Source organism: Xyrauchen texanus, chromosome 4, assembly GCF_025860055.1.
Source record: "Xyrauchen texanus isolate HMW12.3.18 chromosome 4, RBS_HiC_50CHRs, whole genome shotgun sequence".
NCBI classification, from domain to species: Eukaryota; Metazoa; Chordata; class Actinopteri; order Cypriniformes; family Catostomidae; genus Xyrauchen; species Xyrauchen texanus.
In genome coordinates, this window is record NC_068279.1 from 53071075 (window position 1) to 53087506 (window position 16432).

Consider the following 16432-nt stretch of genomic DNA (forward strand, 5'->3'; position numbering starts at 1 on the left):
GAAGCTCTGGTGAACTCCATGCCCAAGAGGGTTAAAGCAGTGCTGGGAAATAATGGTGGCCACACAAAATATTGACACTTTGGGCCCAATTTGGACATTTTCACTTAGGGGTGTACTCACTTTTGTTGCCAGCGGTTTAGACATTAATGGCTGTGTGTTGAGTTATTTTGAAGGGACAGCAAATTAACTACTTTACATTGTAGCAAAGTGTCATTTCTTTAGTGTTGTCACATGAAAAGATATAATTCAAATATTTACAAAAATGTGAGGGGTGTACTCACTTTTGTGAGATACTGTATATATGTGCATTTATTAGCAATGAAATTAAATATTATCAATCAAACAATGTATGGCACTCAAAATACTCCTATAAATGCATGCTTATAACTTTTAAAAAATGTGATTAGATTATAAAGACCATGTATTTGCCACCATTAAAATAAATTGCACGTGGGCACTCCCTGTTTTTGCTTAATCGTGCAGGAAGTGCACACGTACAATTAATTTTAATGGTCGAAAATACATGGTTCGTGGACAGTCATGTTTATGGCTTTTCTTGCCATTTGCATGTAATTTTATCATTAAAATATAATGTATAACATTCAGGGCACTCCTATAAATGCATTTACAACTTTGAAAAATTTATAATTAGCAATAAATGGACTGTCTACGGACCACCTATTTGGCGGCCTTGAAATAGATTGCACGTGGGCACTTCCTGGTGAAAATAAACTTAAATTTGATGCTAATACCTAGGAATATTTTATATTTGGGCCCTCATAAACAATGTATTAATATTCTGTGTCTCAAGTACTTAAAAAAAGTGAAAAACAATATTCTGGAAAAATTGCTGGTGCACAAATCAGCTAATTAAGCACTTAATTCATTCAGACTTAAAATTTTGCACATTTCCTAAGGCCCTCATGAGAAGCTATAAATCTCAAATTGGAGTAATTTGGTGCTTTCTGAAGGGTGTCCATGAAACACCTATAAAAATGAAAGTAATAAATTGCTTGTGGGATGTTTATTATTTTAATATTCCATATATATTTTAAATGTGTTGAAACTTGACACCGGGTGACATCCTGAAAACTGCACCGTTTGAATGGTTTCATGCTAAAGAGATGTTTAAAAGTTTTTTTTCTCTCTCTCGTAAATGTAATCGATTGTAAATGTCAACATCATACTGCATATCAAAACGACTGAAGCGTGTCAAAACATGAGCTCATTGATGTCACAATTAGGGCTGTCGATTTAACGCGTTAATTCAGTGCGATTAATTTTACAAAAAAGAATGCGTTAAAAAGATTTACGCAATTAAATCACGTGCCCCCGGACCATAATAAGGAAGATTCCTGAGAAATTCAAACTTGTAGTACCACCTGTTTACTCCAGAGGGCAGTAAGTGAAATTTTAGCTGTATGAGCAATGCACAGTTAATACAGTGAAGAAAACACTTCAGTAGACAGAACAATACAAACATGCGTTACGTTCTTGCGTTCAAAACACTTGGAGCGCAAATCCGAACTAAGGGATCTCAAGATGTATTTAAAGATTGAGTATTCAACTATATTTAACTTGACACAGTGACCTAAACATTTTATGTTTATGACACAATGCACCCAAGACGCTACACAAACATGTCTGACCTAAGTGTAAATTGACGGGTCCTTAAACATAATAAATCTCGAACTGATTGACAAATTCACTTGTGAAATGGATTGCTGTGAACTGTATGCCAATGATTGGATTATGATCAATATTATGGTAGTAAACAATACATTGTATTCTAAAGCCGCTCTTTGTATGGTCTTATCAATGATGAACTCTTCTGCTAAAGGAATGTAATGCATTGTAATTATCTGAATATTTTTTATTTTATATATATATATACACACACTCACCTAAAGGATTATTAGGAACACCTGTTCAGTTTCTCATTAATGCAATTATCTAATCAACCAATCACATGGCAGTTGCTTCAATGCATTTAGGGGTGTGGTCCTGGTCAAGACAATCTCCTGAACTCCAAACTGAATGTCAGAATGGGAAAGAAAGGTGATTTAAGCAATTTTGAGCGTGGCATGGTTGTTGGTGCCAGACGGGCCGGTCTGAGTATTTCATAATCTGCTCAGTTACTGGGATTTTCACGCACAACCATTTCTAGGGTTTACAAAGAATGGTGTGAAAAGGAAAAACATCCAGTATGCGGCAGTCCTGTGGGCTGAAAATGCCTTGTTGATGCTAGAGGTCAGAGGAGAATGCGCCGACTGATTCAAGCTGATAGAAGAGCAACTTTGCCTGAAATAACCACTCATTACAACCGAGGTATGCAGCAAAGCATTTGTGAAGCCACAACACGCACAACCTTGAGGCAGATGGGCTACAACAGCAGAAGACCCCACCGGGTACCACTCATCTCCACTACAAATAGGAAAAAGAGGCTACAATTTGCAAGAGCTCACCAAAATTGGACAGTTGAAGACTGGAAAAATGTTGCCTGGTCTCGATTTCTGTTGAGACATTCAGATGGTAGAGTCAGAATTTGGCGTAAACAGAATGAGAACATGGATCCATCATGCCTTGTTACCACTGTGCTGGCTGGTGGTGGTGGTGTAATGGTGTGGGGGATGTTTTCTTGGCACACTTTATGCCCCTTCATGCCAATTGGGCATCGTTTAAATGCCACGGCCTATCTGAGCATTGTTTCTGACCATGTCCATCCCTTTATGGCCACCATGTACCCATCCTCTGATGGCTACTTCCAGCAGGATAATGCACCATGCCACAAAGCTCGAATCATTTCAAATTGGTTTCTTGAACATGACAATGAGTTCACTATACTAAAATGGCCCCCACAGTCACCAGATCTCAACCCAATAGAGCATCTTTGGGATGTGGTGGAACGGGAGCTTTGTGCCCTGGATGTGCATCCCACAAATCTCCATCAACTGCAAGATGCTATCCTATCAATATGGGCCAACATTTCTAAAGAATGCTTTCAGCACCTTGTTGAATCAAAGCCACGTAGAATTAAGGCAGTTCTGAAGGCGAAAGGGGGTCAAACACAGTATTAGTATGGTGTTCCTAATAATCCTTTAGGTGAGTGTGTATGTATATATATATATATATAATATTTTTAAATATTTAAAGATAACTATGTATCAATATATATTGATATAAATATGTATAATCATTATATATTGAATTATTGTTATATGATGGTCTTTCTCAGCAAATATTTGTATATGCGATTAATCACGATTAATTAATCGGGACACCATGTAATTAATTTGATTAAAACTTTTAATCGATTGACAGCCCGAGTCATAATATATCAGTCTCCTTTTTAATTCCTACCTTTACTCCTGGCCGGAGGCTCCAGCAAATATTTAGTTTATTCGTAGGGTTATGTCCTACCTAAGTTTAATGGTGCAACACTCACATATTTAGTAATGCGTAAATTGTGATTTAGTGCCCATTTACGCCACAACTAGGCTAAGTTGTAACTTCCGTATAGCTGGTGCAACTGGCCCCTGATGTACAGTGGTAAACGAGTTTCACGGCCCACTTGAATTCAACACAGATATAGCTGTTATACAACCGTGTGATATGGAAATCTTTCTTTTGCTATCATTTTGAGGACAATGAAGTACTGACAAAAAGCAGCAACAAGGATTGTGTACTATAGGACTTTTTGTAAAGAACTGGATGTCAGATCATATGTGATTCTTATGTATATCAATAATTAATAGTGGAAAAAAATTGGTATATAAATAGTTGGGTTAATTTAACCCAATATTTAAACATAACTTTTGCCTATTTTACGAAGTAATATTGTTATATTGCTAGACTTTACCTGATATTCTTAACCCGTTGATACACCCCCCCACCCACCCACCGCACACAGTAGTGACGTCACTCTGCTTACATTTAATATATAATTTACTGTCTATAAATGTAATTAATGTTAACAAATTATACATATTTTCAAAGGTCTAACTAAGGGTTCAACATTGATATCCAATCTCTATTTCATGATAGCAATGCTCCAGAAACAGCAATTTAGTTATTTGTGCCAGGAGTACAAATGAAAACGTGCAATATCAAAACGGGACTTCATACCTTTGTGATGAAAATGTGATTGCCAGATAAATCCAGTTCAACACACATGGCTCAATTGTCCATGACAAGCGTTCATTGAAAAACCTCCAATAGCACTTTTTGTCCATAAAAGTGATAAATCTGAGAAATAGTGATATATTCTCCATTGTTTACATGAGATCTCGCTTGAAAGAATTACCCTTCATCATCGTTCTTCAACAAACTATGCAATCTGAGCAGCATTCATGTTGTAAAACTGTAAATTATCTTATATATTAGAGTCTCATAAACAAAACAAGCCTGTCTCCAAAGTCTATTTTTAAAAATGTGGCATAGTTTTATTCATAATAGCCAAGCAGTGTAGTCATATTTTGTGTCTTCTTGAAAAGCGGAGCTTTAATTATACTCTGTACACTTCCAGCGATTTTACAGAGAAAAGACCTTGAGGGAACCACATTTTTCATCTTCAAATTTGAAACATAACTTCTTTAGACTTGTGGCTTTGAGAAAATTGTATTTCTGGGTTGTCTTGGTACTTTTATTCTATTTTTTTAGATTATAAAAACATGTTCAGCACAAAATATTTCCATTACTATAAACTTCAGCGTCTCTAACTTATAAAAAGTAACATATATTAATTCTGAAACTTGGGGAAATAAATCCCAAAGTGTTTTCTTTTAAAAGATAATACAACTGTGTCCATTCTCCAAAGGCTCATCGTACACCATTTTAAGTTCAGGTATGTAATTTTCATGGTTTGTGCTCAAAAAGGGGGTGCGTATCAACAGGTTAACCTATATATCGCATGCTAAAATTGAGAAAATGTATTCAAATAAAGCTGATGCAAATTGCTGCCTCATTTTTGGGGGGTAAGATCTATAGGCTGATCCCACCCACCCCAGTGTACTATAGATTGTTTAAAAGGGAACTTTTATATGCAGGGACAGGTTAACTCAAATGAATTCTTATCTAACCACCTTCAACATATTTGAAAAATTTCAATCAGGCTTTAGGGCACTGCATAGTACTGAGACTGCACTATTAAAGGTGACCAATGACATGTTAGTCTCCCTGGATTCTGGCAACAGGGCAATTTTAATCCTTCTAGACCTCAGTGCAGCATTCGACACGATCGATCACTCCATTCTTTTAAATCGCCTTGAGAAGGTGGTTGGCATTCAGGGAGCTGCATTAAACTGGTTTTCCTCATATCGTAAGGAAATAATCTATCAGTATTGATAATCACTTCTCTTCCCCAACACTGCTCACATGTGGCATTCCACAAGGCTCTATGTTGGGTCCTCTGCTTTTTTCTTTTTATATGCTTCCTTTAGGCTCCATCTTTCAGAAGTACAGTGTAACCTACCATTGTTATGCTGATGACACACAATTTTACCTTCCTGTCAGGTCTAACGACTGTTGTTCCATCATTAATCTCATCTCCTGTCTTGAGGAAGTTAAATTATGGATATCTGATAACTTCCTCGTGCTTAATGAGGATAAAACCGAGGTCTTTGCTTTTGGCATTTTCATTGCTCATCGTTACATATCGCTGACATTGAAAATCAGTTGGGTACTTTGTTTTTAACAAAGATGAAGGTCCAATGTAAAGAATTCTGCACGACTTTACTTTTGTTGAAAGTTCCGTCAATGTATGGATTATTGTATTAATCCAGAAATGATAACTAAAGGTCCCACAGCACAAACCAAGCCATGAAGTCCTCATCTGTAGACCTCAGATCTGGGGAAGGGTACAGAAACATTTCTGCAGCATTGAAGGTCCAAGTGAGCACAGTGGCCTCCATCATCCGTAAATGGAAGAAGTCCGAACCACCAGGACTCTTCCTAGAGCTGGCCGCCCGGCCAAACTGAGCGATCGGGGTAGAAGGGCCTTAGTCAGGGAGGTGACCAAGAACCTGATGGTCACTCTGACAGAGCTCCAGTGTTTGAAGAAACTTCCAGAAGAACAACCATTTCTGCAGCACTCAACCAATCAGGCCTGTATGGTAGAGTGGCCAGACGGAAGCCACTCCTCAGTAAAAGGCACATGACAGCCTGCCTGGAATTTGCCAAAAGGCACCTAAAGGACTCTCATACCATGAGAAACAAAAGATTGAACTCTTTGGCCTGAATGGCAAGCGTCATGTCTGAAGGAAACCAGGCACCGCTCATCACCTGGCCAATACCATCACTACAGTGAAGCATTGTGGTGGCAGCATCATGCTGTGGGGATGTTTTTCAGTGGCAGGAACTGGGAGACTAGTCAGGATCAAGGGAAAGATGAATGCAGCAATGTACAGAGACATCCTTGATGAAAACCTGCTCCAGAGCGCTCTGGACCTCAGACTGGGGCGAAGGTTAAACTTCCAACATGACAATGATCTTAAGCACACAGCCAAGATAACAAAGGAGTGGCTACGGGACAACTCTGTGAATGTCCTTGAGTGGCCCAGCCAGAGCCCAGACTTGAACCCGATTGAACATCTCTGGAGAGATCTGAAAATGGCTGTGCACTGACACACCCAATCCAACCTGATGAGCTTGAGAGGTCCAGCAAAGATGAATGGGAGAAACTGCCCAAAAATGGGTGTGCCAAGCTTGTAGCATCATACACAAAAAGACTCAAGGCTGTAATTGGTGCCAAAAGTGCATCAACAAAGTCTTGAGCAAAGGCTGTGAATACTTATGTACATGTGATTATATTCATTTTTTATTTTTAATAAATTTGCAAAGATTTAAAATAAACTTCTTTTACATTGTCATTATGGAGTATTGTTTGTAGAATTTTGAGGAAAATAATTAATTTAATCCATTTAGGAATAAGACAAAATGTGGAAAAAGTGAAGCACTGTGGATACTTTCCGGATGCACGGTAGTCATCTATGACAATGGGTAAGACCAAAGAATAAAGCTATTATGAGCAGCAAAATGTTGTTGAGCATCACAAAATAGAAAACGGCTATAAGATAATAGCTAAAGCATTGAAAATACCAATTTCCACTATCAGGACAATAATTAAGACGTTCCAATCAACTGGAGATTTTAAAAATTAACCTGGAAGAGGACACGTGTCTATATTGTCTCCAGGCACAATGAGGATTATGGTTTAAGTGGCCAAAAATTCTTCAAGGATCACAGCTGGAGAATTGCAAAAATTAGTTGGATCTTGGAGTCAGGAAGTCTCAAAAACTACAATCAGACATCACCTACATCACAACAATTTGTTTGTGAGGGTTTCAAGAAAAAAGCTTCTCATCCAACAACAAATTCAAGCATCTTCAGTTTGCCAGACACTACTGGAACTTCAAATGGAACCAGGTTCTATGGTCAGATAAAACAATTTTTTTTTGGCAGCAAATACCAGAGATATGTTTGGCACAAACAGAGATGTAGCCATATGGAAAAGTATCTCATGGCCAAGTTTAAATATAGTGGTGGATCTTTAAAGTTGTGGTGTTGTTTTATGTTTTAAAGGTCCTTGATATTTTGTTAGGATATGTGGCATCATGAACTCATGAAAAAAACAAAACCTGACTGCCTCAGAAAGCTTAAAACAGGCCCTGGTTGGATCTTCTGAAAAATTATCCAAAACACACATCAAAATAAACACAAAAATGTTTCATTGACCACAAAATCAAGGTTCTTCCATGGCCATCCCAGTCTCCTGACCTGAACCCCATAGAAAACCTGTGGGGTGAACCGAATCCACGATTTGGACCTTGGAATTTGAAGGATCTGGAGAGATTCTGTATGGAGGACTAGTCTCAGATCCCTTGCCATGTGTTCTCAAACTTCATTATGCATTATAGGAGAAGACTCAGAGCTTTTATCTTGGCAAAGGGAGGTTGCACATGTATTGAATAAAAGGTTCCAATAATTGTGCCACACATATATTTGAAAAATGTATTTGTTTTTTGATAAAACGTTTTATGTTTGCAGTTGTTTGATATCAATTTGAGGATATATTTTTGAGAATATTTTAAATGAAAGATGAAAAGGGTAAACAAAAGACATTTATCACATCCTTCTTTGCTCATATTTACCAAGGGTGCCAATATTTTGGCTACCACTCTATATTCGTTTAATTGGGGGAATCTCATGTAGTAGACTCTCAAACGTGGTTTCTTTCCTTGACTAAAATTTGCAAAACATTCATGATGTATTTATACAACAATAAAAATAAACGGATCAATAACCACAGCAGTCATCCATAACCTTAAGCATAAGATTCCATGCTTACTGATAGTGGCACCTGGTGACCGAGGCTGGTACTGCAAGCTAATTGTTCGCTAGCAAGCAAACATAAAAAATTATCACGTGTTGCCTCTTGAGAAAAGAGATTATATATATATATATATATATATATATATATATATATATATATATATATATATATATATATATATACACACACATATATATACATACACATACATTATATATATATATATATATATATATATATATATATATATATATATATGTACACACACACATTTTTAGAAATAAATTTTAGAAAACAAAATGTTGGACATAGACACAGAAAGGCACAAAGACACCAGTATTATTCAGGGCTTCCATATAACAACCATCTTCTGAAGAAGTACATTTTGCACAAAGAAAATAAAATGTATTTCTAGGACTAATTCTTTTTTTTTTCTTCTTCTTGTATTGCACATTATTCTAAATGATTTTACTGTGTTACCTCACAGTAAATACACTGCATTTTGCTGATTTAAATACTATTCTGTAAAGGCAGTCCCAACAAATACTTCCATGATGTATTGATACTTATCATAATGCTATAAAAATCTAAATTTTCTTTTAAGCAAAAGATAACATTATTTTTTTTTTGAGAGAGAGAAACATGACCAGGTTCCATGACATCCCTCATAGCAAGCAAAAGTCATCAATTTAAAAAAATATATACAAATAGGCCTATTAAATAAATATAAGTAATTGCAGTTTTCAATACTTTCATTACTACACTGTATATAAATTGTGACCAACCGAAATTATATAAAACTTTTGAATTAATTGAGGATATTTTATTCACAGAGCACATACTACAGGAGTCCAGTAAAGCAAATTCCAGTAAACAAAAAGCTAAATCAATATTTGGTGTGACCATCGTTGCCTTAAAAACTGCATAAATGCTTCTAGGAACACCTGGATACCTTTGTTGAGGTATCTATTTATGTATATATTTAGGCTCTCTCAATTGCTTCCATCTCTTCATGTAATACCAAAGTGACTCAATGATGTTGGTATCCGGGATCTGTGGGGGCAAGACTCCTATTCAATTCTATTTGCAAAATATTTGCCCATTACGTAAACATAAGTAATTGCAGTTTTCAATACTTGCATTAATACACTGTAATATAAAGTTTACCCATCCAAAACTATATAAAAATGAACTCACTGAGGATACTTTATTCACACAGAACATACTACAAGTGTAGATAGATTCTCAGAACAGTGTAGTACACTACTGACAGTCAATGAGGAGAGAAAACTCTATTATCAGTCATGTTTATAAAAATAGTGTTAAAAAAATGTATAAATTAGACCTACTGCTAAAACAACTCAATACACCAAATCAGAAAGATGCCTGTCAATGACAAACATCTAGACTAAGCAAGATAACTACAACAGGAAGAAGAAAAAAAATCCTTCTCAAACAAACAGAAAGAATATTATACAACTGTGGTGTATCCATAAATAGCTGTGATTAAAACAGTGTTTTATACTTTCAGATCTCAGTATATTTTAAACAAACCTGGCTGTATGAGCATGTTGCATTCTACCATTTCCATTTTTACCCAAAGACGAACACACATTCATTCAGAAAAAAGAAAAAAAAAAAGAAAAGTAAAACCTTCATTAAGTCATGAGTTTATCAAAATATCTGTAATGTTTGAATAGAAAACAGAGGTAAGGTTTTTTTAGAGACTCTTTGCAAAGACACTTCTGCCCTCTTGTGGTTACAGAGAAATAAAACGATATTTGACAGCAGCTGTTTCCATTTCAGGGTCAAATTTAAAGCCTTTTTTACACAAACTATTCTTTACATGCTAGCCAGTATGAACATCTTTATTTTGGGGTATGTGAGATATCTGATCTAGATTTCTCTTCAGCAGAACAGTTTTTGCATTAGCTACGTTCTTCAGCAATTCACACTTTATGGCTACGTTCACACAGTCATGGTTTAAAATTTAAAACCATATTAACTAACAGCTGTAATTTACTTACTGTAAAACGTCCTGTACATACTTTACAAAAGCAGACAGGAATTGTGTCAACAGCCCTATTTTCTGCCATTTTTCTTAACCTGAGAAAGGATGATATTAGTGATTACAGCTGTGTGAACGCAGCGCAGCCTATGTCTGATCCCCACAAGCACCTCTTGCTCTCTTAAACAAAGATAAAAAATAAATAATAAAAAAACTTTTATTTTTCCTGCATGCATATCTGTCAAAGATGATCAAGTCATTACTAGTCAAATGATATCAAACTACCGGTAATCACATCTTTCCATGAAAACTACAGTAAAATATTCTTAAAGATTATTTATTTTATCATGGAAGTTAGAACTTCAGTTCATTCACTGAAGTGTTTAAAAATGTTGATCCAAGGCAGTGAAAATTCATGTGGAATTTGAACTTAATGGAATAACTTTGCAAGGTTTTCACTACTCAAATAAACCACTACAGATTGATGAGGGATATGTGGATAACAGAAATCCAGTGCATTAATAATGAAGCATTAGTTTAGCTGTCCTTATCTTATAATCAGAAAATGCATTCAAATAATACAATTAGCTGCCTCTGTGCAAGGTTTGTACTGAGACAGTGTGTGAGAGAGAGAGAGTGTTTCTGAATTTAATTTGAGCCTTATTTCAACTTCAAACTTCGCACATAACTGTACCAGAACTTTGCACAGCTTCAGGAGAACAATCCCATATATTTCTGATCCCCAACAACATTGGGTTAAAACACAAAAATACATTTTTAACTACTGCAGATTGTGTTGTAGAAGGAAATTATGCCAGTGAGCTATAATAATAAAAAAAAGAGGGAAAAAGGCTGCTACAAAAAGGTCCAAGGCATCAAAGTCAGCTTGAGAGTAACTTGTGCTACGTAACATGTTATTGCAATGTTATTGTGGAAAAAAATAAATAACTGCAAAAGCATTAACTCATAAACTGGAGTTCTGCTGGCCGTAAACTCTTGCAACTGTACAATACTGAGCTTAACACACTGAAAGTGGTTAAGCGATTACTAAATCATGGCACACAAATCACAACACTTAGATCTATACAGTCTATTTGCCCACTGCAAAAACGCAAAGAGGTATTGAGCTTTGTGTGATTTTCGTAAAGGCGTAATTGCAAATCATGGCTTTTTCTAAGTATCCCGTTTTTACCTTCACTAAATTGTCATTGATCATTTCAACAATCAATTCACTGAAACTCTAATGTGGTCCACAAAATGGTTTTAAGAGGGATAAATGACTCCAACTGACTCAAAAAGATGACAATTTTGTTTAAGATATTTTCAACTAATACAGTATATTAAAAACAAGTTCAAATCCAGGGCATAATGAGTTGCTTTGTAGGAAAAGCTAAACTACAGTCTGAACAGGCATTTGTCAATCTATTGTCATTGTATCACTTCTTTGCCTACGTCTATCATGAGCCTCATTGTTAGACACTAACATAAAATCTGTTCTGTAAAGATGGAAAAAAAGATAAACGAATCATCCATCTGGTACATTGATGTCTTCATTTAAAACTATGGTGCTATTAGCTGAAAGCCCTGAGCTGCCTCAAGCAAAATTACTTTTGAGGAAGATCAGCTTGTTCATCTCCTCTGTAGAGACCTGCTGCTTTCTCTTCATGGCTAAGGTCTGCTCGCAGATGTTCACGCATTCTCCATGTACAGCTACAGCCGGTACGGCCAGCAACCACAGTGCCAACCGCGCCAGCCTGGGGTATCGGTCCATGACCGAACTCCAGTACTGCAACAGATCACCTGTGCCACTGAACAGTGGTTCACCGAGGTACTGGAACAGCTCCTTTCGTACCTGTGGCTCTTCAGTCCCGCATGGTGCCCTCTCTAACCCACAGTCCAGGCGCCCTCGCTTAGCTGCTGAGGGTCCGTCGCTATCCCTCTCATCCACAGGTGTTCCTCCAGATCCACCACTTCCCGTCTCCTTAATATTAGCAGCCATATCACACACTCGTGAGATGATGTCCTCATGCTGGTATGCTGGGACAGGCCGTAGCTTCAGTTGTGGATCCAGGATCATTGCAACTTGATGAATGCACTCCACTTTAAAGTTCTCCTTCAGGGCCTCCAGGAAGTAGTGGCAGAGCTTACTGCCCGTACCCACCTCACCAGCTTTAGAGGTGAAAAGTTTTTCAAGACGCAGGTAGACGGGGAGCATATGCTGCAGTGTGGGGCAGCGTTCAACACTCAGCTCCTGTGCTGCCTGTCTTAGTGGTGCTAGCAAACATGCAAGAGTGCCAAGAAGATGCTTGTTCAGGCCCTGCAAGAGTGGCACGGTGCTCTTGGACCGGCCGTATGCTTCGCAGGTGGCCTCAAAGTTGTCATGAACCTTGAGCAAGGCCTCTGCGACTGGATCCCAGCAGGGCGGAGCAGCTGATTCCTCTGCAGCTTTAACCTCACGGCTAAAGCTGGTTGTTGCGGTAATGTCACGGCATGTTGCCAGAAGCTCACCTAGTTCGTGGAGTCCTCGCGCTTGCAGGCTTCGCCGGCCAAGTACAGCCTGAACTGTGGCTGTTAGAGAGCAACCTGCACAACGGAGACTAACTCCAGTGCGACCGCAAAATGCTAGCGAAGACAAGCGTGGCTCAGTCACATAGACTGTGCGGATTTCTGACATGACAAACTCGGACAGAACATTCTGTACCCAGTGGTGTATCTGCTCAGGACTCTCCCTTAGAGTGGCCTCCTTGAGCCCCAACACGTAGCGTCGGAGTCGCACACCCTCTACTTGATATGCTGTTAGCAAGTAGCATGAATCGGGTCCAACTGTCTGTGAATGGCAGGTCACTGCAATGCCTAAGGAAGAGTTGGAACCCAGGGCACAGGTCACTTTAACTTTCACCTGATTATACATCCGAGGGAGTTGCTTAAGGGCAAGCGAGCTCATATCTCCTAGAGCTTCACGGATGGAGTAGGCCCCGTTACGTGCACCAGTGTCCACCAGGGTCTGAGCCAGTTTAAGGAAATCTTTACTGCTGAGAACACCCAGAAGGCCAAGGTCCACACACATAACCCTCAGTAAACGCTCAGCCACTTGTTGCTTCTCTTTTTCTGGAAGTAATCTATTCTCTGCAAAATGAAAGAGTGAAAAATAAATTAGGCTATGTTATCTCTAACAGATTAGTTAATTGACCATTCTCTAAGTCCCACCTTAAAACTTTACCAAGTATTACTACATCAACTGTCTAAAAAGTATTTCTACATCAACTGTCCACCATATTATCAGAAAAGCTTTTGCTGTTTCCTAATGTGTCTCTCTGTGATTGGATGGTACAACAATTAATACCACAGAAATTATCCAAAAATACAGTGGTGCAGTATGTTGTATCAAGGGCCTTTTATTATAATTGATATGCTGTGTAATTTATAATTTTAAGAGTTAACTGAATGCCATGCTTTACAGAAATGTATGATGTATGTGAGATTTCTGTTTAAGTATGGCTGAGCAAGCAATGTTAACCAAGGGAGTGGAGCTTAGTGAAAGGGTCAGTTGTTATGATTGTGGTGGCTTGAAGTTCCAAAAACAGTGGTCAAGCCACATGTAGCACCTGCTAACTGGTTAGCTTAGAGCAGGTGTTCTTAAACGGTCTCTGCCCAGGACCCAAATATGACATTTTACGTTTACCCGCAGACACAAACTTAGAACAACGTGTAACATGCTGTATTTTTTTTATCCCCTTTTCTCCCCAATTTGGCATGCCCAATAACCACTACTTAACTAGGTCCTCGTGGTGGCATGGTTACCTCAATCCGGGTGGTGGACGACAAGTCTCAGTTGCCTCCACTTATGCATCAATCTGCGCATCTTTCACATGGCTTGCTGTGCATGACACTGCAGAGTCTCGCAGCATGTGGAGACTCATGCTATTCTCAGCAATCCATGCACAACTTACCACGTGCCCCATTGAGAGCGAGAGCCACTTATTGCGACCACGAGGAAGTTACCCCATGTGACTCTACCCTCCCTAGCAACCGGGCCAATTTTGGTTGCTTAGGAGACCTGGCTGGATTCACTCAGCACACCCTGTACTCGAACTTGTGACTCCAGGGGTGGTAGTCAGCATCAATACTCGCTGAGCTAACCAGGCCCCAGTTGTTACCTGCTGTATTTGCTAGAACCATTCATTTACTTTTTATCATTAAAGCATTTCTGACGTAGACAGACTCTTATAGAAATCATTATTATTCTTTCACTTCCTTAAAAAACAGGTTACCTGAAATGAAACATTTGACCAAACACACAATCATGCAAAATCTCAAATTGTAGAAATTAAGACAATATATATAGAAACTGATCAAATAAATTGCTTCCAGTTTGAACATGAAAGCATCACATAAACGTATTAGATTAGATTCAACTTTATTGTCATTGTGCAAAATACAAGTACAGAGCCAATGAAATGCAGTGGCATTTCATTGGCTTTGTATACCATGGCAACCATAGTTCTGCCAAAAATACAGTACTGTGCAAAAGTTTTAGGTACTTGTGAAAAAAGTTGCATAAGCCCTATTGGGATGGAATTTGTTTCTCAGGGTCTGTACAAGTACATTTTCATAACTTATCTGTGATAAACTCATGCGTTTGGATGACAAACAGGAGAAGAGCAAGATTTTTTGTCGATCACATGATTGCAGCTGAGCTTGTTATATGGAAAATTCATCAATCCATAAACTGTGAGCTCTGTAACTGCATTTAAATATGTTTGGAATTACACTTAAGTGAAAATACAATTATTAAAGCATGAGAGAACTGTGCTGCGGACATTTAGAGTGTAAGTTTTCACATATGGATCAAGCTAAAATTCTTGCAAAGAGCAATTAAAAAAAAATCAAGAAAATGATTTAGTCATGAAAGCCCCATGAATAAAAGTATTTATTAAACGCTTCCACATTAAAATGTGATATACATTACAATTTTATTACATTGCTGCCATAATAATGGACCATTTCAAAGTTTATGTGATCTAGCTCTCATTTTCATTTCCCTTCTACTTAGGAGTTCCCACTCACTATGGTGGATCGGCAAAATAATTGTACTATTGTGATTTAAAAAATTTGTGTTACACAATCCTCCAACTTTCACAACTGTCAATTACTGCAAGAGCTGTTACCATGCGCAGCACAAATGTGCAGCACAAATGTACGGCACTTGGCAATGGTCAAAACGGATTTCCAAAATGGCTTTTGGATTATAAACTCAAGAGATGTGGATTCGGACGCTAATTAAATTAAAGCACAACCTTGATGTTTGTCAAAAAAACAGTAGGTAATTTGGCCTGGAATTTTCTCGCGGCAGGTGGGAGAAAAACACCAACATTTCGGATTCACATGTCAATAAAATCACTGACTACCCCCTGTAAATGTTGGAATAACCTCACGTCCCTATGTAAAATAATTGCCGTCTGAATAGGGCTAGTGAGGATTTCTTCAAAAAAAGTTTTCATTTTTCAAATAATGTCAAGCAAGGTCCAGTAAACATAACAAAAAGCTAAATCAATATTTGGTGTGATCATCTTTGCCTTCAAAATAGCATAAATTCTCCTAAGAATATCTAGACAGTTTTTCCAGGTATCAATTTAGGATCTCTCAGTTGCTTTCGTCTCTTCATGTAATAGTGTGACTCGATGTTGAGATCGTGGGGGCTATACAATTAGTTGTAAGGCTCCTTGTTGTTGTTCTTTTCAATTCTATTTGCAAAGGGAATGTTGAAATCTAAAATGTACATTTCCTACTGATACACTAAGAGCAGAATATATCAAATAACCATCTTAAGACAAATGTTTTTGTGAAAAATATAATGTGCCTATTATACCACAGTGACTATAGTTAATACAAATAAATAAATAAACAAAACAAACCAGTGGCAAATTATTAGTCACGAAAATGTATTTCAAGTTTTATATTTAGCTTAGTAAAAATAATTGGAAGAACATTTTGGAAGAAACTATGGTTACAATAGTAAAACGTTCACATGTTTGTGAATATTAGTTCAACAGATAAGATCTACAAATTAATGTCAAGCTGACCATTATTGGTCA

The 16432-nt window shown here is 37.6% G+C and overlaps 1 protein-coding gene across 6 annotated transcripts in view; it reads right to left on the reverse strand.

The window, feature by feature from the left end:
* Positions 1 to 9147: 9147 nt before the first annotated feature.
* znf618 (zinc finger protein 618) overlaps positions 9148 to 16432 on the reverse strand; it is a 59738-nt gene continuing 52453 nt past the window's right edge. For all 6 annotated transcript variants that reach the window (XM_052119050.1, XM_052119031.1, XM_052119041.1 and 3 more), the window contains one exon: positions 9148 to 13463. In XM_052119050.1, the coding sequence (XP_051975010.1) occupies positions 11932 to 13463 (1532 nt within the window). In that variant the 3' untranslated portion in view covers positions 9148 to 11931. The remainder of the gene's footprint in view (positions 13464 to 16432) is intronic.